At 41.4% G+C, this 24,269-nt stretch overlaps 1 protein-coding gene across 1 annotated transcript in view; it reads left to right on the forward strand.

Moving 5' to 3' along the window:
- LOC140189199 (E3 ubiquitin-protein ligase RNF19A) overlaps nucleotides 1-24,269 on the forward strand; it is an 86,593-nt gene that overhangs the window by 18,534 nt on the left and 43,790 nt on the right. Inside the window, exon 2 of the mRNA XM_072245894.1 lies at nucleotides 22,039-22,911. Within this exon, the coding sequence (XP_072101995.1) occupies nucleotides 22,427-22,911 (485 nt within the window). The 5' untranslated portion in view covers nucleotides 22,039-22,426. The remainder of the gene's footprint in view (nucleotides 1-22,038; nucleotides 22,912-24,269) is intronic.

The raw sequence follows: 24,269 nt of genomic DNA on the forward strand, positions 1-24,269 counted from the left end.
CGCACATGCGCACTGGTGCCCGCGCAAGGCTTCATGGCCATTGTAGTCTTTCTGGGTAAGCGCATTTGACTGCTACTGTTGTCCGTTGGCAAACTTACTACCCCCCCCCGGTCGGCTGGTTCGCAAGAATATTGTCAATGTTAAACCAGTCCGCAATGCAAAAAAGGTTGGGGACCCCTGTTGTAGATGGTGGAAAGGCCATGGCATGTCGGGAGGGTAGTTATTTGGAGATGCAGCATGGTAGCAGGGCCTTCCAACGCAGCAAGCCTACACTGTCCAATTACACTCATGTGATCAATTTGTCTACTAAGCTGTATGTCTTTGGAATGTGGGAGAAAACCTGAGCACCTGGAGGAAACCCATCTGACCACGGGGGCAGGGTGGGGGTGGTAGAAACTCCTTACAATCAGCAGCAGAATTGAATCCGGGTCACTGGCACTGTATAGCATTGGTCACCATCAGCAGCTCACCAGAGTCCTCTGTCGTGGGTCAGTCTGGTGGTGGTCCTGGATGATAGAAGGCTGATATGCCCAGTGGCTTCCACTGACTTTTGTCTTTTATGGTACGTCTTCTAAGTGAAGATCCTTCGTCTCCAGGGATGAGGTCTTCGGAGCTTTTGTTGATGTTTCTGTCGCACTAGGCTTTTACGGGTGTGGGGTTGCAGGCACCATGCCCAATCCTCTTACTTTTGCAGCCATGTTTTGAACCATCCATGTTAGAGTTATATTGTTAGGGAATTACCATATATTTGAAATATACTCAGTTTGAAGTGTCTTTTTCATTACCGCTGCTACCTGGCACGAAGGTGAGGTTGTGAGTTGTCTGAGCACCTGATGAAAACAGTTCTCAGGCACTGTTTGACCATGTGAACACTAACCAGGCTACTTACCCACGTCCAACAGGACTCAACTGTGTCTGCTGAGTTTGGGTTGGATTGAGGAGGGTCTATATTCTGATAAAGCTGTTGGATTGGAACGATTGTGCTATGCTAGTTCATCTCAATACTCTTATCAGTACTGTATTTGTTTAGTATTACAGCCTTTGTCCTTTGTCCTTGGTGTTTGTTGCCAAACAGAACAATAGCATGTTTGAGATTGTTATATCTGTGGTGTTGGTTCAGGCTCTGTATGGAAAATTAATCATTGCCAGTCTTATGGTGGCTTTTAGATTGTACGTGGTAGGATTAGGCTTTAATTATTTTATTTTTAAATTTTATTTAGAGATACAGTGCAAAATAGGCCCTTCCAGCCCTTTGAGCTGCACCTCCCGGTAGCCCATCTCTTTAACACTAGCCTAATCATTGGACAATTTACAATGACCATTAACTTGTACTACTTTGGAGTGAGGGAGGAAACTGGAGCACCCAGAGGAAACCCACACATTCCATGGGGATAAACAGACACCTTACAGATGACATCAGAACTGAACTCCAAACTCCGATGTCCGGAGTTATAACATTGTCGTGCTAACCACTACATGGTAGGATTAGATTTTAATTATGTATTCAATCAGACATTGTATCTGGCAGATTTGGAACTGTTTATTACCATTCATCACACAGGTTGAGGAAAAGAGCTGTGGCCCAATTTAAGGGAATGAATACTTATTCATAAGGTAACTTGGATGGATAAATGAGCTGAAACTGGTCTGTTTGTTCTGGCTTGTTGTCTGCAATTCCTTGCTGTCCATCTTGCATGCCTGAGCTAGCAGTAGAAAGCCAGTTGAGCTGATTTTGTCAAGTCGAGAGGTGCTTGCCAAGGCTTCGGTAGTGAGGTCCTGCAGCTGAGGCAGTGTTTCCTCCTGTCAAAGTCTAGTAGATTTTTTTCTTATTTGCAATTTGAAATATCTCTCTACATTTAGATTTAAACACCATTAGAATTTTACAGAAATGGCTAATACAAGGAGGTATAATTTTAAGGTGATTGGAGGAAAGTCTGATGTCTGAAGTAGGTTTTTACAAAGAGAGAGGTAGGTGTGTGGAACACCCTGCCAGGAGTGCGACAGAGGCAGATACATTGGGGGAAAAAATCTTTTAGGTACGTGGATGATAGGAAAAAGGAGAGCTATACTGGAAAGAAGGGTTAAATTGATCTTGGAGTAGGTTAAAGGGATGGCATGACATTGTGGGTTGAGGGCCTGTACTGTGCTGTGGTGTTCTATGTTCTAAAAGCAAAATCAATTGAAATGTCATGAGGTAAAAAAAAGTTGAAAGTGTGTTTTTCTTCCAAACGTTAGGGTGAGAATCCTCATTCAATGAAAGTGGGATCGTTGACTATATGGCTTGTCATTGTGTACAGAAGTAGCATAGTGGTTCATGAGCTGGAAATTAAAAATGTAATAATATATGTGTGAGTCTGATTTCCACTGGTCAAATGTAGTTCAAAAATTGTTTTCACAAGTTATTTGGACAACTAACCTGGATTTTTATGGATAAAAAAAATCACTAATCTCAATAGAAAGGAAGGACATAAGCCGGGAAGATGTGGAGTCGATATGGGTAGAGCTGCATAACACTAAGGGGCAGGAAGCGCTGGTGGGAGTTGTGTACAGGCCACCTAACAGTAGTAGTGAGGTTGGGGATGGTATTAAACAGGAAATTAGAAATGTGTGCAATAAAGGAACAGCAGTTATAATGGGTGACTTCAATCTACATGTAGATTGGGTGAACCAAATTGGTAAGGGTGCTGAGGAAGAGGATTTCTTGGAATGTATGCGGGAAGGTTTTTTGAACCAACATGTCGAGGAACCAACTAGAGAGCAGGCTATTCTAGACTGGGTATTGAGCAATGAGAAAGGGTTAATTAGCAATCTTGTCGTGAGAGGCCCCTTGGGTAAGAGTGATCATAATATGGTGGAATTCTTCATTAAGATGGAGAGTGACATAGTTAATTCAGAAACAAAGGTTCTGAACTTAAAGAAGGGTAACTTTGAAGGTATGAGACGTGAATTAGCTAAGATAGACTGGCAAATGACACTTAAAGGGTTGACGGTGGATATGCAATGGCAAGCATTTAAAGATCGCATGGATGAACTATAACAATTGTTCATCCCAGTTTGGCAAAAGAATAAATCAAGGAAGGTAGTGCACCCGTGGCTGACAAGGGAAGTTAGGGATAGTATCAATTCCAAAGAAGAAGCATACAAATTAGCCAGAAAAAGTGGCTCACCTGAGGACTGGGAGAAATTCAGAGTTCAGCAGAGGAGGTCAAAGGACTTAATTAGGAAGGGGAGAAAAGATTATGAGAGAAAACTAGCAGGGAACATAAAAACTGACTGTAAAAGCTTTTATAGATATGTGAAAAGAAAAAGATTGGTTAAGACAAATGTAGGTCCCCTACAGACAGAAACAGGTAAATTGATTATGGGGAGCAAGGACATGGCAGACCAATTGAATAATTACTTTGGTTCTGTCTTCACTAAGGAGAACATAAATAATCTTCCGGAAATAGTAGGGGACAGAGGGTCCAGTGAGATGGAGGAACTGAGGGAAATACATGTTAGTAAGGAAGTGGTGTTAGGTAAATTGAAGGGATTAAAGGCAGATAGATCCCCAGGGCCAGATGGTCTGCATCCCAGAGTGCTTAAGGAAGTAGTCCAAGAAATAGTGGATGCATTAGTGATAATTTTTCAAAACTCTTTAGATTCTGGACTAGTTCCTGAGGATTGGAGGGTGGCTAATGTAACCCCACTTTTTAAAAAGGAGGGCGAGAGAAACCAGGAAATTATAGACTGGTTAGCCTAACATTGGTGGTGGGGAAACTGCTAGAGTCAGTTATCAAAGATGTGATAGCAGCACATTTGGAAAGCGGCGAAATCATCGGACAAAGTCAGCATGGATTTGTGAAAGGAAAATCATGTCTGACGAATGTCATAGAATTTTTTGAGGATGTAACTAGTAGAGTAGATAGGGGAGAACCAGTGGATGTGGTATATTTGGATTTTCAAAAGGCTTTTGACAAGGTCCCACACAGGAGATTAGTGTACAAACTTAAAGCACATGGTATTGGCGGTAAGGTATTGATGTGGATAGAGAATTGGTTGGCAGACAGGAAGCAGAGAGTGGGAATAAACGGGACCTTTTCAGAATGGCAGGCAGTGACTCGTGGGGTACCGCAAGGCTCAGTGCTGGGACCCCAGTTGTTTGCAATATATATTAATGACTTGGATGAGGGAATTAAATGCAGCATCTCCAAGTTTGCGGATGACACGAAGCTGGGCGGCAGTGTTAGCTGTGAGGAGGATGCTAAGAGGATGCAGGGTGACTTGGATAGGTTAGGTGAGTGGGCAAATTCATGGCAGATGCAATTTAATGTGGATAAATGTGAAGGTATCCACTTTGGTGGCGAAAACAGATTATTATCTGAATGGTGGCCGATTAGGAAAAGGGGAGGTGCAACGAGACCTGGGTGTCATTATACACCAGTCATTGAAAGTGGGCATGCAGGTACAGCAGGTGGTGAAAAAGGCGAATGGTATGCTGGCATTTATAGCGAGAGGATTCGAGTACAGGAGCAGGGAGATACTACTGCAGTTGTACAAGGCCTTGGTGAGACCACACCTGGAGTATTGTGTGCAGTTTTGGTCCTCTAATCTGAGGAAAGACATCCTTGCCATAGAGGGAGTACAAAGAAGGTTCACCAGATTGATTCCTGGGATGGCAGGACTTTCATATGAAGAAAGACTGGATGAACTAGGCTTATACTCGTTGGAATTTAGAAGATTGAGGGGGGAATCTGATTGAAACGTATAAAATCCTAAAGGGATTGGACAGGCTAGATGCAGGAAGATTGTGCCCAATGTTGGGGAAGTCCAGACCGAGGGGTCACAATTTGAGGATAAAGGGGAAGCCTTTTAGGACCAAGATTAGGAAAAACTTCTTTACACAGAGAGTGGTGAATCTGTGGAATTCTCTGCCACAGGAAACGGTTAAGGCCAGTTCATTGGCTATACTTAAGAGAGAGTTAGATATGGCCCTTGTGGCTACGGGGATCAGTGGGTATGGAGGGAAGGCTGGCGCAGGGTTCTGAGTTGGATGATCAGCCATGATCATACTGAATGGCGGTGCAGGCTCGAAGGGCCGAATGACCTACTCCTGCACCTATTTTCTATGTTTCTATATGATATCTCAGTTTTAATCTCACTGCTGATATATTGAACAAAGAAGCACTTTCTAGCATATTTTGAATGTCCTTTTAAATACAGTGACTAATTAAGCAGATCCTGCAGATGCTGAAAATCTTGAGCAACACACAAAATACTGGAGGAACTCAGCAGGTCAAGCACCATCTATGGAGGGGAATTAACTGTTGATGTTTCGGGCCGGCACCCTTCGTCTTGACTGGAATGTAACAGAACAGAAGCCAGAATAAGGAGGTGGCGGGCGTGGATAAAGATTAGTCTTACTAATTGCCCATAAGTGTATGATGCTTCTTAGTACTGCATTAAAAAAAAATTTCTACAGTGGCCACTTGATCAGGTATACCTGTACACCTCTTTAATGCAAACATCTAATCAACCAATCATGTGGCAGCAACTCAATGTATAAAGGCTTGCAGATATGGTCAAAAGCTTCAATTGCTCAAACCAAACATCGGAATGGGGGAAAAATGTGATCTAAGTGACCTTGACCATGGAATGATTGTTGGTGCCAGAAGAGGTGATTTGAGTGTCTCAGAAACTGCTGATGTCCTGGGATTTTCCCACACAATCGTCTCTAGAGTTCACAGAGAATGGTGCGAAAAGCAAAAAAAAACATGCTGTGAGTGGCAGTTCTGTGAGAGAAAATGTCTTGTTAGTGAGAGAGGTCAGAGGAGAATAGCCAGACTTGTTCATGCTGACAGGAAGGTGACAGTAACTCAAATAACGATGTGTTGCTGCAGTGGTGTGCAGAAGACCATCTCTAAATGCACAGCACATCGAACCTTGAAGTGGATGGGCTACAGCAGCCAAAGACCATGAACATAAGTTCAAAGTACGTTTATTATCAAAGTATTATACTGTATACAACCTTACAGAATTCCACAAAACAAAGAAACCCAATGCACCCCATTTTAAAAAAAAGACCCTCAAACACCCAATGAGCAGAAAAAAATGCAAATAATAAAAGTAATCAAATTATATTCAGAACTGAAGTTCACATAAGTGACTCCATAGCCACGAAGCCAGTCATCACTTTAGCCAATTCAGGAGCCCATTGTAGGCGACAACTTCGTTTTGGCACAGAGATGAGTAAATCTTGAGTGGCTAACTGAACTGGCACGTCCCTCTCCTCTGGCCCTGACACCCTGAACTTTTCAATCTGGCCCGGTGCTTAAATCATCCAAAGCCAGGGTCGTTCTTCGCTCTCTTACTCGGGCCCTGCTGCTTCAATACATTCAGGGGCATTCATATGTGAAGACATTTCTAAAACATGACTGTGGATGGTTGTATGAATTATCTGTGGACAGAAGTCATGCTTTAAACCTTGAGAAAATTACAATGTCAATTGTAATGATTTTAGTTGCATTATTCATGATTTAGTTATTTGTTGTTATTGACCAATTTACTCATTGAGATACAATGCCGAAGGGCCCTTTCGACTCTTCAAGCCAACCTGTTCCCCTAGCATTTCCCCTGTTTAATTTGAGGGTATCACAGGACAATTTACAATGATCAATTAACCTACCAACCGATACGTCTTTGGACTGTGGGAGGAAACCGGAGCACCTGAAGGAAACCCACCTGGTTATGGGAAGTCCAATGTATTGACAGCAGTCTACATTTCAGTACAGTCTATCTCCAGGTTATATAAGGGTTCTGATCCTGTGAAATCCCTGTAAGCCAATTTTTAATCCTTAAATTAGGAATACCCATTTTCTATAGCTCCCTAGGTTATATTGCTCTGCATACGTTTCCTAAAATTTAATTTAATAAAACTACCCATAACTATCTATCTATCCCCCCCCTACCCACCCACCCCAATGAGCCACACTCTCCAACTTATCTGTTTAGCCCTAGCCTAATCGCAGGACAATTTACAATAAGCGATTAACCTACTAAGAAGTACGTGTTTGGACTGCGTAAGGAAACTGGAGCACCCGGAGGAAATTGAACTCTGAACTCCGACAAGCGGAGCTGTAATAGCATCGTGCTAACAGCTACACTACCATGGCTTATTGTATTGATACTATTTATTCTACTTTGAAAAAAATTTTAAAGTATATGGGAGAATTTGTATGAAGTTGGATTTCTGTAAATCAGGTCTTTTTATGTCTGGGGAGCCGCTGTATATGTTTTGTTGGGATGAGGTGGGATGCTGTTCTTAGATCAGGACTAATTTGCAGCTCTTTTTTGTGAAAATTCAAAATGAATTAACTGACTGACAGGGAAAGTCTTGAAATTAATGACCATAATATAACTAAATTTGAAGGAGAGGTGAGGGAGCAAAAACTAGAATTTGAATTTTAAATTTTAACATCCATTCAGAAATTTGATGGCAGGGTGGTGGGGGAGGTAGAAGCTGTTCCTAAAATGTTGAGTCTGCATCTTCAGGCTCCTGTGCCTCCTATAAAACACAATGTACAAGTAACTTTTGAGTGTGACTGTATATATGTAAGATTATATGTGTACATAGTACTGTGCAAAAGTCTAAGGTACATATATGTAGCTAAGGTGCCCAAGACTTTTCCACTGTACTGTATTTGTCAACAAGGACTAGAGAGTAAGCTTGTATTTCTGGCAGGAGCAAAGGTGAATGCTGAGTGCCGTGGGAGGGGTGTGGGACATGTGGCAGAGAAGGGGTGACAGGGTGTAGTGTGGGTGCAGACGCACACAGCCCTGAGACACCAGGTAAGGTCATTTGATTCCAAACAATGGGTTTATTGACCATTACATAACGTCTCTCTGGTGCTTCCTGCTCCCTCCTCGCTCCCTTCCCCTTTTCCCAGACATGATTCGCTGCTCTCCCCACTTTCCACTTGCAGTCCGCAATAGAGACCCATATCAGAATCAGGTTTATCATCACTCACATATGTCATGAAATTTGTTTCTTTTGTGGTAACAGTACAGTGCAATACATAAAATTACTACAGTACTGTGTAAAAGTCTTAGGCGCCCTGGCTATATACATATGTGCCTAAGACTTTTTCATTGTACTGTGTGTGAAGGAAGAGGCAGTAAAGGAATTACTTTTCATGCATGCTGGAAGAAGAGAAATGACCAGCAGTGTAAGTGAATCTATATATAATTCCAGGCAGGAATACATTTTAATAAATGTACTAACAGAAAAATAAGACTTAAAAAATAAAAGAAAACACTCCCCTATTTGATGAGGAAATTACAGATGCATGAGTCATAACTTTCCACTTCAGATTCAAGAACTGTGCTTCAACTTCACTTAAGGAAGTGAAGGAGGGAAAACACATCAGTTAATTTAACAATAGTTATACAAAAGTTTTTGAAATCTATCAAAATTGCTCATCAACTGTGGCTCAGGAGAGCAGACTCCCAAGTCAAAAAGTTTACATTTGTATCCCAAGTTCAAAACCAAGTTCAGAATCTGCATTGACACTTGAATGTAGTACTGAAGGATGGCTACACTGTTGGAGCTGCTGTTATTCCCTTAACTGAGCATCAAAGATCCCATACCGCTATTTCAAACAAGTGTTAACTTTTATCACGCTATCAAAAATTCAATGACAGATTATATGGCCATGACCACAATGCTAAATACTGGCTTTGCTGTGTGTAGACCGATTCCTACATTCCTTACTGTAGAGATTGGAAATGTATCCAACATTGTCCAACTTGGTTTTATATAACAATTCCTCTGGAGGTGACTCCAGAATTTTGCTTGCATGAATTATGAATGACAATTAATGTTGCTATTGTATTCTAATATCCCTTGGTTCCCCCACCCGACTTCGGATCCAAATCAGGATTATTTTCACTGACATAGTATGTTGTGAAATAAGTTGTTTTGCGACAACAGTACAGTACAAAACACAAAATATATTACAAATTACAATAAGATATATATTTGTGTGTGTGTATGTGCACACATATACATACATGTATACCGCAGAAAGAGTGCAAAAATAGTGAGGCAGTGTTCATGTGCTCATTGTCCATTCAGAAATCTGATGGCAGCGTGGAAGTTGTTCCTAAAATGCTGAGTGTGTGTCTTCAGACTCCTGTACCTCCTCTCTGATGGGTAGCAATGAGAAGAGGGCTTGTCCTGGTTGGTGGAGGTGATGATACCACCTTTTTGAGATATCACCTTTTAAAGATGACCTTGTTGGTAGCGAGGCTAGTGCCCTTGATGAAGCTGGTTATTTTGCAACCCTCTGCAGATTTTTCCAATCTACGCAGTGGCATGTTATTTGGAAGTTTGCAATTGTCCTTTTGTTGTCGTCTTGTAATTTGGTGGAGCACATATCATGATTTGTTATGCATTCAAATCAGCATTGTTTGCAATTTCAACATTAGTCCAATATCTCAGACTGAATCACTTAGAACCATAGAACATTATGAAAATGTTGACCATCACCGTTCCAGAATAGATTCTTGTGGAACACCACTTTGACGTACTGCCAGCTTGAGAAACTTACCTAATTTTCAGCCTTTTTTTGGTTTTTTTTTTGCCATCATTCTGTGTATTTCCAGCATTTCATGTTCCATTTCTTTTCCCTCTAACCGAACCTGTAGAAGTGGTAATAACAGACCTCAATATTATAAGTAGTTTTAGGATGGATGTATTTTTTTAATAGGTAACTATTATAGGTACTGAAAGAGGATGGAACACTATCTTTAACGTTATTTCATAAGGAATTTCTGTTGTTAGAAGAAGCAAATGTTTTTCTTTACACAGTGTCCATGGCATGTTTTTCAAAATGTCTTTTTTCTTAGATGTGAAAGATGATTCTGACTACAACTCAACTTTTGAATGTAAAAGTTTATATCTAAAATTTATCTAAAACAAAGTGAATCATAACAGATCACCAGCCAGCCAAGCCTCTGAGAGAGCATGCATTACTTACTTGTGTTCGTGTATTCCCCTATAAGTGGGGATGCCACAGTGAAATGCTGGAATGAAGTTAATACACTCCCTTTTCATGAGTCCTGAAGAAGGGTCTCAGCCCAAAACATCAACTTTTTATTCCCCTCCATAGATGCTGCCTGACCTACCAAGTTCCTCCAGCATTTTGTGTGTACTCTGGATTTTCCAGCATCCCTGCAGAATCTCTTGTGTTTGTCCCTTCCCATGACATGTGCTCGTATAATGATGATGGAGCTTTCAGTCTCATCCATTTCACCTGAAAGATAGAGTTAAACAATTGACGTATAGAAGTTGCCTTCTTAGTAATTAATCAATAAACTTAATGTCCTTGGCCTCAAAACCTCTTTGTGCAATTGGATCCTCAAAATCCTCACTTGCAGACCTCAGTCAGTTTGAACTGGCAATAACATCTCCTCCATCTCCATCAGCACAGGTACACCACTAGGCTGTCGTAGGCCAAATCAAAGATGGTGACAAATCAGCATATGTGAGGGAAATGGAAAATCTGTCTGAGTGGTGTCACAGCACCACCTCCTAGTCAATGTCTGCAAGACCAAGAAGCTGATTATTGACTTCAGGAGAAGGAAACCAGGGGTTCATGAGCCAGTCCTCATTGGTGGATCAGTGACATTAAATTCCTCGGTGTAATCATTCTGGAGGACCTGTCTTGGGCCCAGCACGTAAGTGCATTCAATAAGAAAGCACGGCAGTGCCTCTACTTTCTTACAATTCTTACATGGCTGGATCATGGCCTGGTATGGAAACACCAGTGTCCTTGAATGGAATATCCCTCAAAAATGGATTGTCACAGGAAAACGGCATTGATCACTGGAGTCCCCCACCACCCAGATCATGCTCACTTCATGCTTCTGCCATCAGGAAGAAGGTACAGGAGCCTCAGGACTCACACCACCAGGTTCAGGAACAGTTATTACCCCTCAACATGAGGCTTTTGAACTAGTAGGGATAACTTCACTCACCTCATCATTGAAATGTTTGCATGGGAGGGAGGGAGAAAAGGGGCTTCTTTTGCTGTTGTTGTTTTGTCTCTTGGTATGTTCTGTTTTGTTGTGTCCTATATTGTTCTGCTAAACATTTTGGGCATGCGTTGCTGGTGCTAGAATGTGTAGTGACACTTGTGCTGCCTTAGGTTGTGTTGGTTATTAACTCAAGCAGCGCGTTTCACTGTATGTTTCCATGTACCTGTGATAAATGACTGAATCTGAATCTAGGTTTGCTAACACTTCCTGCTGTTGTCACTATTATTCCGTATGGTTTGTAAGGAGGTCAGATCTGTATTGCATTTGAGACCTTGGATTGAAATTACAGCAGTGTAGTGTTTTACGTGCACACAACTAATGCCAGTTAGAAATTGTTCGGCAACAGTCTCCTTTCCCGATTAAGCAACATAGTGTCCAAATTAAACAAAGGAAATCCTGGCTATTTCCTCGATTAGTTTTTGTTCTTTTAGAGTTGTCCCAAATAAGTGGCTGCCCTGGTAAACTGATGGTCCAATTAACTGAATCAACCATATTTTAAAGTAATCATAGCAGCCTAACAAGCCATTCAATTATACAGACTACCATTATTGTTGCTTTATCCTGAGAATAAATATTTGAGGGGTTAAAATCCTTTTTCTCTTGCTTGATCATGACTTTAAGGGAAGTATTGGCTTGCAATATTTCTCAAACTTGTGGTAATGCACCCTCCCTCTCCTTCCCCATTCCCCATTCCCATTTCCCTTTGTCACCTCACCTTACCTGCTTAACTGCCCATCACCTTCCTATGTTGCACCTCCCCCTTTCTTTTTTCCATGGTCTTCTACCCTCTCCGATCAGATTCCCCCTTCTCCAGCCCTGTCTCTCTTTCATCAATCAACTTCCCAGCTCTTACTTCACCCCCCCCCCCCCCCCCCCGGTTTCACCTATCATCTTCCTTCCCCCCACCTTCTAACTCTTACTCCTCATCTTTTTTCTTCAGTCCTGACGAAGGGGCTCAGCCTGAAATGTGCACTGTACTCTTTTCCATAGATGCTGCCTGACCTGCTCAGTTTCTCCCACATGTTGTGCGTGTTGCTTGGTTTCTGCAGATTTTCCCTTGTTTGTGATTAGCTTGCAATGATTTTTTTTCCCCCCAAATATTGCTTTCAAAGTGAGCCAGCAGACAAGATAATCCAGTGGAATGATTGGTGGTTTGGTTGAATCTAAAGATCTTTGGCTGAAATCAGGAATGTCTTTTAACTACAGCTGACCATAACTGGTTCTGACAACTTAAATTCTGAGATTTATGGATTTGCTGTTTACCTTGAGGTAGAATTCACATTATTATTTTTACTGGAAAAGCTGCAGCTAAAGATTATGCATTCATCACTTAAGTAATGCACAGCTTTCCTTTCTGGTCGTCTTATCTTCCGTGTTCTTCTGGCTGGCGTTGCATAATGAATGGTGTACTTTTGCAATGCCAAGAGAAACTGGGAAGCCATTGCATTTAACAGCGATGGCACCACCCTAACCATCTGATGTAGGATGGTAAAAAAATGGAAATCACGGTATGTCTTTAAGCTGAGTAATGCTGACAACAGGTCAGGTACCAATCTAGTACTTGCTGCAATTGAATCTTAGAGGCAACACGGTTAGCATATCACTGCCTGTAAGAAGTTTGTACATTCTCCTTGTGACTGCGTGGGATTCCTCCACGTGCTCCAGTTTTTGCCCACAGTCCAAAGACGTACGGGTTATTAGGTTAATTGATCACATGGGTGTAATTGGGTGGTGTGGACTCATTGGGCTGTTACTGTTGTATCCAAATAAATGGAGAGTACAGCTGTAAGATCAGGTTTTGATTCCTCCTGCAGTCTGTAAAGAGTTTGTGCATTCTCTCCGTGAACACATGAGTTTCTGCGGGGTGCACCGGTTTCCACATTCCAAAGGCGTATGGTTCGGGTCATTAAGTTATGGGTGTGAGCTGAAAGTGTAGCAACACTTGCAGGCCACCAAGCACAACCTTACTGATTCGATTTGATGCAAACGATGTATTTCACTGTATATTTGGATGCACATGTGGCAAACAAAGCTAATTTTTCTGATCTTTCTAACGTTGATATTTTTCTCCTATTTCAACAGTACTATTGCATCAGTTTCATAACTATATGGGAATTGGAATCAATAAATAACAAGTTACTTTCTCCAATGTTGTGAAGAGAACAGCATGTTTTGTGCCCAATGTGTCGATTTTTTTTTTGCATCGGTTATTAGATAATCTCAAGAATAAATTTTTGAAATTGTTTCATAGAAGAATACGGCTCGGCTGAGGTCCAAACAACAATTTGAACAGATTATTTTTCAGAGATACAGGAATTTGGAGTAAATTGTCATCTGCAGCAAATTCATAACTGTTTATCTTGAGATGTGTTGTCTGCAAGAGCTGGTTAAATAAAAGTTGGCAGTGATGTGGAGATAAAGAAGACAAATGTAGGATTTGTTTGCCTGTGATCTCCCCCCACCCCCTGGAGATCTGCAGCAATAGGGGAAATGTGTGTGGAGTGCCATAGCTGCATTTGATTTTTATTGTTCACATATTAGAATTTATATACTGTGTATTTTATAAGCATTTAGTCATTCTGCATTGTGTTCTAACGGTGATCTTTTCAAATAAAATGTGATAAATGCCCAGTGTTTTAGTTATTCAGGCCATTGTAGTAATGGCAAATTGCATTGTAGAACTTGGGCTGTTTACTATTGAATGAAGTATGTAAGATAAAAATAAAATTTTTCCCATGTTGGAACCAGCTGTCTGTTCCATTGCATTCTGAAGGTAGGTAGATGTTATTTTGAGTTATTATTTCCCATAGCTTTTGAACTTCTGACATGTTGGGCAGCAACCAATCAACAAGACACAGTGCATAAAAAGAGCTACCTTTCAATCGGATCCGCGATCAAGATTTAAAAGGCAAAGTTTTGCGGCAGTTTCTCAGAGTCAGGCTGTGACTAGTCAATAAGTGGGATTCATTTGAAGGGGCAAATAAAAATAACACAAGTGCAAGCGGAGCGCTCATTCTTTTGAGTGTGATACAGAGAGGCATTGGCTCATCAGGCTTAGACGAGGTAAAGTATCTGAGAGGTTTCTCTCTTTTCGTTCTTACTTGTTTATTCCTCATCTGTTCGGGCATAGTAGTGTAGTGAGAATGGCTGCAGAGGCAGTGTTTTGTACTGTGTGTGGGACGTGGGAAGTCTGGGAGACCTCCAGTCTCCCGGATAAACACATCTGCACCAGGTGCACCAAGCTGCAGCTCCACAGAGAACGTATTAAGGAACAGGAGCTGCAGCTTCATGACTTTCAACTCATATGGGAGAACGAGGAGCTGTTAGATAGGAGATACAGGAAGGTCACCGCTAGTCTGCAGGAGTCAGTTAACTGGGTGACTGTCAGGAGAAGGAAGGGAATTACACAGGCAGTGCAGAGTACACTTGTGGCTGTTCCCCTCAATAATAAGTATACAACTTTAGTTACTATAGAGGGGAATGACCTACTGTGGGGAGCCATGGTGACTGTGTCTCTAGCACTCAGTCTGGTGCTGTGGCTCAGAACAGAAGAGAGCTGAAGAGGAGTGTGGTGTTGATAGATAGGAGATTCCATAGTCAGAGGAACAGAGGTGAGATTCTGTGGGCACAGTAGAGACACCTGGATGTTATGTTGCCTCCCAGTGCCAGAGTCAGGGATGTCTCGGATCAGGTCCATGGCATTCTCAAGGGCGAGGGTGAGCAGCTGGATGTCTTGGTGCATATTGGCACCAATGACGTGTAGACAAGGTGAGGAGGTCCTGAGAGATTTTAGGGAGTTGGGTAGAAAGCTGAAAAACTGGACTCCAGGGTAGTAATCTCTGGATTGCTGCCTGTGCCACGCGCCAGTAAAGATATGAATGGGATGATTTGGCAGGTGAATGCATGGCTGAGGAATTGGTGCTGGGTGCAGAGATTTATTGATCATTGGGATTTCTTCCGGGGAAGGTACGAGCTGTACAAAGAGATGGGTTCTATCTGAACTCAAGAGGTCTAATATCCTTCTGGCCAGGTTTGTTAGAGTTGTTTGGGAGGGTCTAGACTAATTTAGCAGGGGTGTGGGATCAGGAGTGATAGTGCTGGGAATGTGGTAGTAAACAAAGACTGTGTAGTGAGACTGTTAGCAAGGAGAGGCTGATGATAGGTCAGAATTGCAGTCAACAGGATGAGTTGCAATGTAAGAAGCAGACAAAGTTGAAAAGTGTGAATACAGGACTGAAGGTGTTACATTTGAATGTGTGCAATATACAGAATAAAGTAGATCTGTAGCCCAGTTACAGGTTGGCATGTATGATGTTATAGGCATCACTGAATCATGGCTGAAAAAGGATTATAACCGGGAGCCTAATGTCCAATGATACACACTGTATCAAAAGGCCAGGCAGGAAGGCAAAATAGATGGCATGGCTCTGCTGATAAATCATTAGAAAGAGGCGACCATCAGACATAGGAGCAGAATTAGGCCACTCAGCCCATTACGTCACTCTGCCATTTCATCATGGCTGATCCCGGATTCCATTCAACCCCATACACCTGCCTTCTCACCATATCCCTTGATGCCTTGACCAATCAGGAATCTATCAACTTTGGCTTTCAATATACAACCACAGTCTGTGGCAGAGCATTCAACAGATTCACCACTTACTTCCGTTCTAAAAGGTTGTCCCTCAATGTTGAGGCAGTGCCCTCTAGTTCTGGATACCCCCACCAGAGGAAACATCCTCTCGATATCCACCTTATCTAGTCTTTTCAACATTCAGTAGGTTTCAATAAGATCCCCACGCATTCTGACCCTGATGGGAGTCGTATACAGACACCCAAACAGTGGCCTACAAATTACAACAGAAGACAGAAAGTGCATGCCAGACAGGTAATGTTACAGTAGTCGTTGGGATTTCAATATCCAAGTAGATTGGGAAAATCTGGTTGGTGCTGGATTCCAAGAGGGGGAATTTCTAAAATGCACACTAGATGGCTTTTTAGAACAGCTCGAGGTTGAACCCACTAGGGGATCAGCTATTCTGAATTGGGTGTTGTGCAGTGAACTGGAATTGATTAGAGAGCTTAAGGTGAAAAAAACCCTCGGCCGGGGGAGGGGGGAGATCATAATGTGATCTAATTCACCTTGAAATTTGAGAAGGAGTAGCTAAAGTCAGATGTATCAGTATTACAATGGAGTAAAGGGAATTACAGAGGCATAAGAGAGGAGTTGGCCAAAACTGATTGGAATCACTCGATTCTGGAATGGTTCTGGAAGACTGGAAAATTGCAAATATCACTCCACTCTTCAATAAGTGAGAGAGGCAGAAGAAGGGAAATTACAGGCCAATTAGTCTGACCTCATTGGTTGGGAAGACGTTGGAGTCGATTATTAAGGATGAGGTTTCAGGGTACTTGGATGCACATGATAATATTGGCCATAGTCAGGCAAGATTTTCCCAAGCTGACTAATCTGTTGGAATTCTTTGAAGAAATAACAAGCAGGATAGACAAAAGGAGAATCAGTTGATACTGAATATTTAGATTTTCAGAAGGCCTTTGACAAGGTGCTTCACATGAGGCTGCATAACAAACTACAACCCCATGGCATTGCATGGATGAAACAGTGGCTGATTGGCAGGTGGCAAAGAATGAGAATAAAGGGAACCTTTTCTAGTTAGCTGCCAGTGCCTAGTGGTGTTCCACAGGGGTCTGTGTTGAGACCGATTCTTTCTGCGCTAAATGCTAATGATTTGGATGATGGAATTGATAGCTTTGTTGTAAAGTTTGCAGACGATATGAAGATTAGTGGAGGGGCAGGTAGTTTTGATGAAGTAGAGAGACTACAGAAGGACTTAGACAGAGTAGGAAAAGTAGCAGATGGATTACAGTGTTAGAAAGTGTATGGTCATGCACTTCAATAGACGAAATAAAAGCATAGACTGCTTTCTAAATAGAAAGAAAATTCAAAAAGCAGAAAGGGACTAGGGATTCCTTGTGCAGGATTCCCTGAAGGTTAATTTGCAAGTTGAGTCTGTGGCAAGGAAGGCAAATGCAATGTTAGCATTCATTCAAAAGAACTTGAATATAAAAACAAGGATGTAATGTTGAGGGTTTATAAAGTACTGTGAGGCCTCACATGGAATATTGTGAGTAGTTTTGAGCCCCTTATCTTAGAAAGGATGTGCTGAAACTGAAGAGGGTTCAAAAGAGGTTCACAAGAATGATTCCAGGGTTGAACAGCTAATCATGTGAATAGAATTTGATGGCTCTGGGGCTGTATTCACTGGAATTCAGAAGAATGAGTAGTGACGGGAATTGAAACCTATTGAATGGTAAAAGGCCTTGATAGAGTGGATGAGGAGAGGATGTTTTCTATAGTGAGAGAGTCTAGAACCAGAGGGCACAGCCTCAGAATAGAGCGACATCCTTTTAGAACAGCGATGAGGAGGAATTTCTTTAGCCAGAGAATGGTGAGCCTGTGGAGCTCTTTGCCACAGGCAGCTGTGGAGTCCAAGGCTTTATGTATATTTAAGGCAGCGGTTATGGCGGAGCAGACTTGATGGGCCAAATGGCAAAATTCTGCTCCTGTATCTTATGGTCTCATGTTTAATATTGCAGATTTTCAAAATACTGCTAATTTTCATGAGCAGAATTTCATATTAAGTTGTTTGTTGTCCTTGATCATATGTTTATTTAATTACTGCAACACAGAAAGACACTAACGTGTATGTTGCTTAAAGAATCACAAAAAGAGTAATTAGGAGTTTTCTTGCTTATGGCCAATAGCCCATAAAATGGGGAAGTCATCATGTTGGAGAATCAAAGGATTGGCAGTGAGCAGTTTAAAGTTCTTGAGTGTGAACATCTCTGAAGATCTGTCCTGTGGCCAACATACTGATGCAATTACAAAGAAGGCATTACAGCAGCTATATTTAGTAGGAGTTGGATATACGATGAAGGGCATTCAAATTGGTTGCATTGCAATCTGGTCTGGAGGGGCTATAGTACAATATTGGAAAAAAGCTGCCAGAAGTTGTAAACTGAGCCAAATCCATCATGGGCACTAGCCTCCCCAGCATAGAGGGCATCTTCAAAAGGTGATGCCTCAAAAAGGCAGCATCCATTATTAAGGACCTGCATCAACCAAGATATGCCCTATTCTCATTGTTGCCCTCAAGGAGGAGGTACAGGAGCCTGAAGACACACACTCAGTGTTTCAGGAACAGCCTCTTCCCCTCTGCCATCAGATTTCTGAATACACAATGTTTCCTGCATCTTACTATCTCTTTGTTTTAGTTTTTTGATCTCTTTATGCACTACTTATTTAATTTTTGTGTATTAATTATTGTAATTTTTAGTTTTTATTATTATATATTGCTCTGTACTGCTGCTGCAAAACAACAGATTTCACAACATATGCTGGTGATAATAAACCTGATTCTGATTCTAATTCTGTTCTTTTTGAAAGGAATGATTGTTTTTCATTTGTTTCAGTGTTAATAAATAATGACACAAGAGGTTGTAATGATTGTGGTCATCTGGAGCCCAGTGCTTTGATCAACTGTTCACTCTAATCAGAAATCGAGAAATAACTGACTGCAGAGCAAAATTGTTCTCTCGTTTCAAGCAAATCTCTTGGAAATTGAATTTTCCGGGTAATCCTATAACATTGTAAGAGAGAAAGGTCACGCCTGCATTCATCTGTTATATTATGTCATGATAAATAAGTTGTGAGGTTTAATCTCATGCCTGAAATAGAAACTTAACTCCTGATCATCAGCAGCATCTTCCTTTATTGCTGATTTATATTTTGCTAATTTTCAAAATTCTTCCTTTTGCTTCAGAAATACTTGATAGTGTTACAGCTATTGACAAGATAAAGGTGACTTCTTAATTTCCTCAGAAATCATGTTGGCATATTAAAATTCTGTATTTTAGTATCTTCTGATTGGATGCGTGTGATTTTTTTTTAACTACCCCTATTTTTGGGATTCCAAGGCCTGAAGCAAACAATGTCAGACCAGACGACATTGGAACAGAGTTAGGCCATTCATCCCAGTTAATGGCTGATGTGAGGGTGCTCTTTATCGTGGCAATGTAGAATTGCACTACTGTGTTGTATGGAAGATGAAATTTTATCAACCACAGCAAGAATTACATCCTCCTCCGGTCTTTTTGTTGATGAAGGAGATATGTTTCTTCAACATGAGGCCCTGTGAAATAAGGAACCTGAAATTGAAATGGTGCTAACTGTAGAATTGTTAATGATGATTGGGTGGAGAGGAGACGCGTTTCTCCTGAAGTCGATATGCATCTCTACAGTTTGAGGGCATTCAGCTCCAGGTGTCTGTCCCTCTCGTCCCTCTCCCGAGTCTTCGTTAAGGCTTAATTACCACAGTTTGTGGATTGGACTCTGCAGTTCATGCTATATTTTCTGGTTTCTCCTTTATGTTTTGTGCGATTTTCATTGGGGCGAACTGGTTCTGCAGCCTGTTGTCAATGAAAAATTTTACTGAACTAAACTGAACATTCTAGACTGCTTTAAGGACTCTGTGGTTTGATGTTTCATGTTCTGTGTGGTTTCACTCGTTTTTTGCTAATTGCACAATGTTTTTCTTGCATGTTGGGTGTTTGATGTTTTCTTTGAACAGGTACTATGGTGTTTCTTTCTGTGGGAAGAAGGATCTCAGGGTTGTATACTGCATACATACTTTGATAATAAATGTACTTTCAATTTGAAGTTGTTGGCCCACCAGCGCCTTTACTTCCTGAGAAAACTAAAGAAATTTGGCCTGTCCCCTAAAACCCTCACTAAGTTTTATAGATGCACCATAGAAAACATTCTTCTAGGGTGCATCACAACCTGGTATGGAAGTTGTCCTGTCCAAGACCGGAAGAAGTTGCAGAAGATTATGAACACAGCGCAGCACATCACACAAACCAATTTTCCATCTGTGGACTCACTTTACACCGCACGCTGTCGGAGCAGTGCTGCCAGGATAATCAAGGACACAACCCATCCAGCCAACAGACTTTTCGTCCCTCTTCCCTCCGGGAGAAGGTTCAGGAGCTTGAAGACCCGTACGGCCAGATTTGGGAACAGCTTCTTTCCAGCTGTGATAAGACTGCTGAACGAATCCTGACTCAGATCTGGGCCGTACCCTCCAAATATCCGGACCTGCCTCTTGGTTTTTTTGCACTACCTTACTTCCCATTTTTTTATTTTCTATTTATGATTTATAATTTAATTTTTTAATATTTACTAATTTTAACTATTTTTAATATCTTTAATATTTAATGTTCGTAATCCAGGGAGTGTGAAGCACAGAATCAAATATCGCTGTGATGATTGTACGTTCTAGTACCAATTGTTTGGTGACAATAAAGTATTTATTATTGTGATCGCACGAGGGCATTGGCTTATTTACTTTCCTGGTGGTACTTGGACTTGTCACCTCTGGAGATCAGTCCAATGACAGTGGTGTTGTCCGTAAACTTTATCAGTTTAACCGGAGACTGGTGTATAGAGAAAATAAAAGGGATGAGCAAACACATCCCTCTGGCACACCAGTGCCAAGTGAGCGGGATGCGGAGATGTGATTACCTGGTCTCATGTACTGCCTCCTGTCAGAGAAGAAGTTTGTGATCCACCTGCAGATGGGACCAGGTACATCAAGTCTGGAGAGTTTCTCTCCCAGAAGCTCAGGGGATGATGGTATTGAAGGCTGAACTGAAATTGACAAAGAGAATCCTGACATATGTACCATGGGAGCTGAGGTGTTGTAGTATGAAGTCCAGACCAGTGCTAGCTGCATCATCTGCACATCTGTTGGCTTTGTAGGTGAACTGTGACAGATCTAGAAAATTGATGTTATAGATTTGAGAAATGACATAACCAGCCTTTCAAAAGTCTTCATTATGACAGACCTGTGGTCATTGAGTTGCACAGACGCTGCTCAGTTTCCCAATTCCTGCTGAGGTCCTCCAGCAGATTGATTCTTGAATTTTTCACACTGGTCAGACACAAAAACCACTTAGAGAATCTCAAAATTGAGTTCCAGTCTTCAGAGTAAGTCTCATTTGTTGTCATCGAAATATACCAGACACTAGATGAGGGGAATGCACAGTTGGTATGCTTCACCTGTCTCTTTCCATGTATGAGCCCAGAACTCTGTACTAAAGGGGGCAGGCTTGTATATGGAACCATTGTAAAAGGTGTATTCTGATCATCTTGCCAATCACTAGCTTGAACCCTATTGTCCAGAAAACAATATTGATGAAAAAGGAAACATAATAATTTTTAGGTATTCCTGTTTGACTCAATTGGGCTGATTTTTCAAGTGGGAATTTAGAGAATTTTGTTGTATAAAGTATTATTAAAGAGTTCTACTAGTGTTCTGCAATCTAGGTCCATTCTGTTGACTGAACAGAAATGTAGGGACATGTTCGGCACAACTTTGTGGGCCAAGGGGCTTGTATTGTGCTGTAGGTTTTCTATGTAGAGTCCACAGTACTGTGCAAAAGTCTTGGAGATATATATACACTGTAGCCAGGGTACCCAAGACTTTGCACAGTACTATCCCAAAGGCCTGCCACGGTACTCCACCCCCGCCATTCCCAACATCCTTTGCTCCCCGTCAGATTTACAAATTTGTTTTCTGCTCCACATTCACAGCTACAGTACTGTGCAAAAGCCTTTGTGTGTGTGTGTGTGTGTGTGTGTGTGTCTCTCTCTCTCTTTCTCTCATATATATATATATATATATAAAAATAAATATAACTTTTGCACAGTACTGTACTTCACTGCCTTTATTATAATGCAACTGCATATTCCACCGGCAACAATCTTGTTCTACATTAACCATGTCTTGCTTTGTTCTGTAATAGTGTGAAGTTGAATGGGTCAATTATAATTAACACAATTTTATATAACTGATTATATTTCTCTTCTAAATCTTCCAGATATTGTGCTGAAAATGGAAAAAACAATGAATCCAGCAAGGTGACATCTTTTAAGGCCCACTAAGAATTTATATCGATTCTGGAACTACTTGGAATCTGGACGTGCTGCGCTTATCCAGTCTGGGCTAAGTCATTTGCAATTCAGTGCTGTAATACAATGCTTCCTGTCAGCTCCAATCAGAACCTTCCCTTGCATCAGTATTGCTAATTAAACTTGGGAGCAACTTTGACTTCCTAAGAGGAAAAAGTCTTGCCATATTTTCTATTTGTAAGAATTTTATCATTAAGTAAGTTTTCAGAAATTGGTAGACATTAGTCAAGTACTTTAGAAAGAAATTAAAAGTAATTTTGAATCATATTTGTGACCTTTGGAGTATAATTCAAGACCATGAAAAGACCAAATAAACATCGACAGCTCCAGTTTTTCAGCCTCTTCAGCAGAAAGCCCAAATCTAAAGCAAAACTTGAGATGTCTGCTGTCACGGTTGAGGGAATAAACACTAAAACAGAGACTGAGAATGAGAAAAAAGTGACCTCTTCGAATAGAACAATACAGTCCTCCAGTAATGAACAGTTGTTGGGCACTCTGGAGTGTCCTCTCTGCCTTCTTAGCCAGCCTCGATCCCAGTTCCCAGAGATCATTTCTTGTCATCACCGTTCTTGTCTGGATTGCTTACAACAGTATCTGAAAATTGAAATTACAGAGAGCAGGGTCAATGTTGCTTGTCCGGAGTGTTCAGAATTGTTTCATCCATCGGACATCCGTATGATTCTCAACAACAGCACTTTGATGGAAAAATATGAAGAATTCATGCTGCGTAGATACCTTGCATCTGATCCAGATGCCCGATGGTGCCCTGCACCCGATTGTGGGTATGTTATTCTGATTTATTTTCTTTGCACTTGATTAGTATATGTATATCGGAGTAAGTTAATGGCTTTTAGACTGGGCAGCACGGTAGCGTAGCGATTGATGTGACGCTATTACAGACCGGTGTGTTCCTGTGTTTGGAGTTCAATTCCAGCGCCATCTGTAAGGAGTTTGTACATCCCCCCCATGAACCATAAGGGTTTCATCCATGTTCTGTGGTTTCCTTCCACACTCCAAAGTCACACCAGTTGGTCAGTTAATTGGTCATTATAAATTTGTCCCCTGATTAGGCTAGGTGGATTCCTACACAGTGCAGGTTGATGGGCTGGAAGGGCCTGTTCTGTGCTGTATTTCTAAATAAATAAGTATTAAATTCCTTTGGTGAATATATTTGCCTTTAGGCAGCTGATAACTGAGTGCGCAGGATACTATGCTCAGATTACAGACCTGGTGAGTAGTTCAGCCATACAGACCCGAAGTGTTAATCAATGACTTTTTTACCTTGAGATTGTATAGGGTCATATCGGCACGTACACATAAGCGCACATCACGCATGCGCACACAGGTGCCCGCACAAGGCTTCATGGTCATGGTAGTCTTTCTCGGGGTAAACACAAGCGTCCAGTATTTGACTGCTACTTTTGTCCCTTATTTGGGAGTGAGAAAGTTGGCAACCCTACAGCACAGAAACTGGCTCTTTGGCCCACAATGTTGTGCTGAACCAAATAAATAAGTAATTAAACTGCCAACTAAACTAATCCTCTCTGCCTCCACAGTGTCCATATCCTTCCATTTTCCTTACATTCATATGCCTATCTAAACATCTCTTAGAAGTCCTGAATGTATCTGCCTCTACCCATTGTAGCCTGTCTTCTCAGACTCCAGTGAATGGGGCAAGAAACAAGCAGCAAAGCTGTTCTGCAAGGAACTAGCAAGGGATCATGACGTTGTAGGTGAATCATGGAATAACTTCCATATCTGAGTTAGCTAAGTATTCAGCTGACCACCGGAATTCCATGAGCTGAATAGTTTTGCTTTGCTTGTTCTTTTTTTTTCTCAAAATGATTTTCAAGTTTTGCTCAGCACTTTTGGATAAGGTAGACTAGGTACTTGCAGAACTGTGTGCATTGTGTTATAGTACCACATTGCTCATTATATGATTGCATCCCTGAACGTTTCAGAATCAGGTTTATTAGACCTCCTCATTGCTACCATCAGAGGGACGATACAGGAGCCAAAGACACAACTTCAACATTTTAGGAACAGCTTCTCCCCCGCCATCAGATTTCTGAGTGAACACTACCTCACTATTTTTGCTCTCTTTTTGCACTACTTATTTCATTTACTCTTTTAAATATAT

This window comes from Mobula birostris, chromosome 2 (genome assembly GCF_030028105.1).
Source record: "Mobula birostris isolate sMobBir1 chromosome 2, sMobBir1.hap1, whole genome shotgun sequence".
NCBI lineage: Eukaryota > Metazoa > Chordata > Chondrichthyes > Myliobatiformes > Myliobatidae > Mobula > Mobula birostris.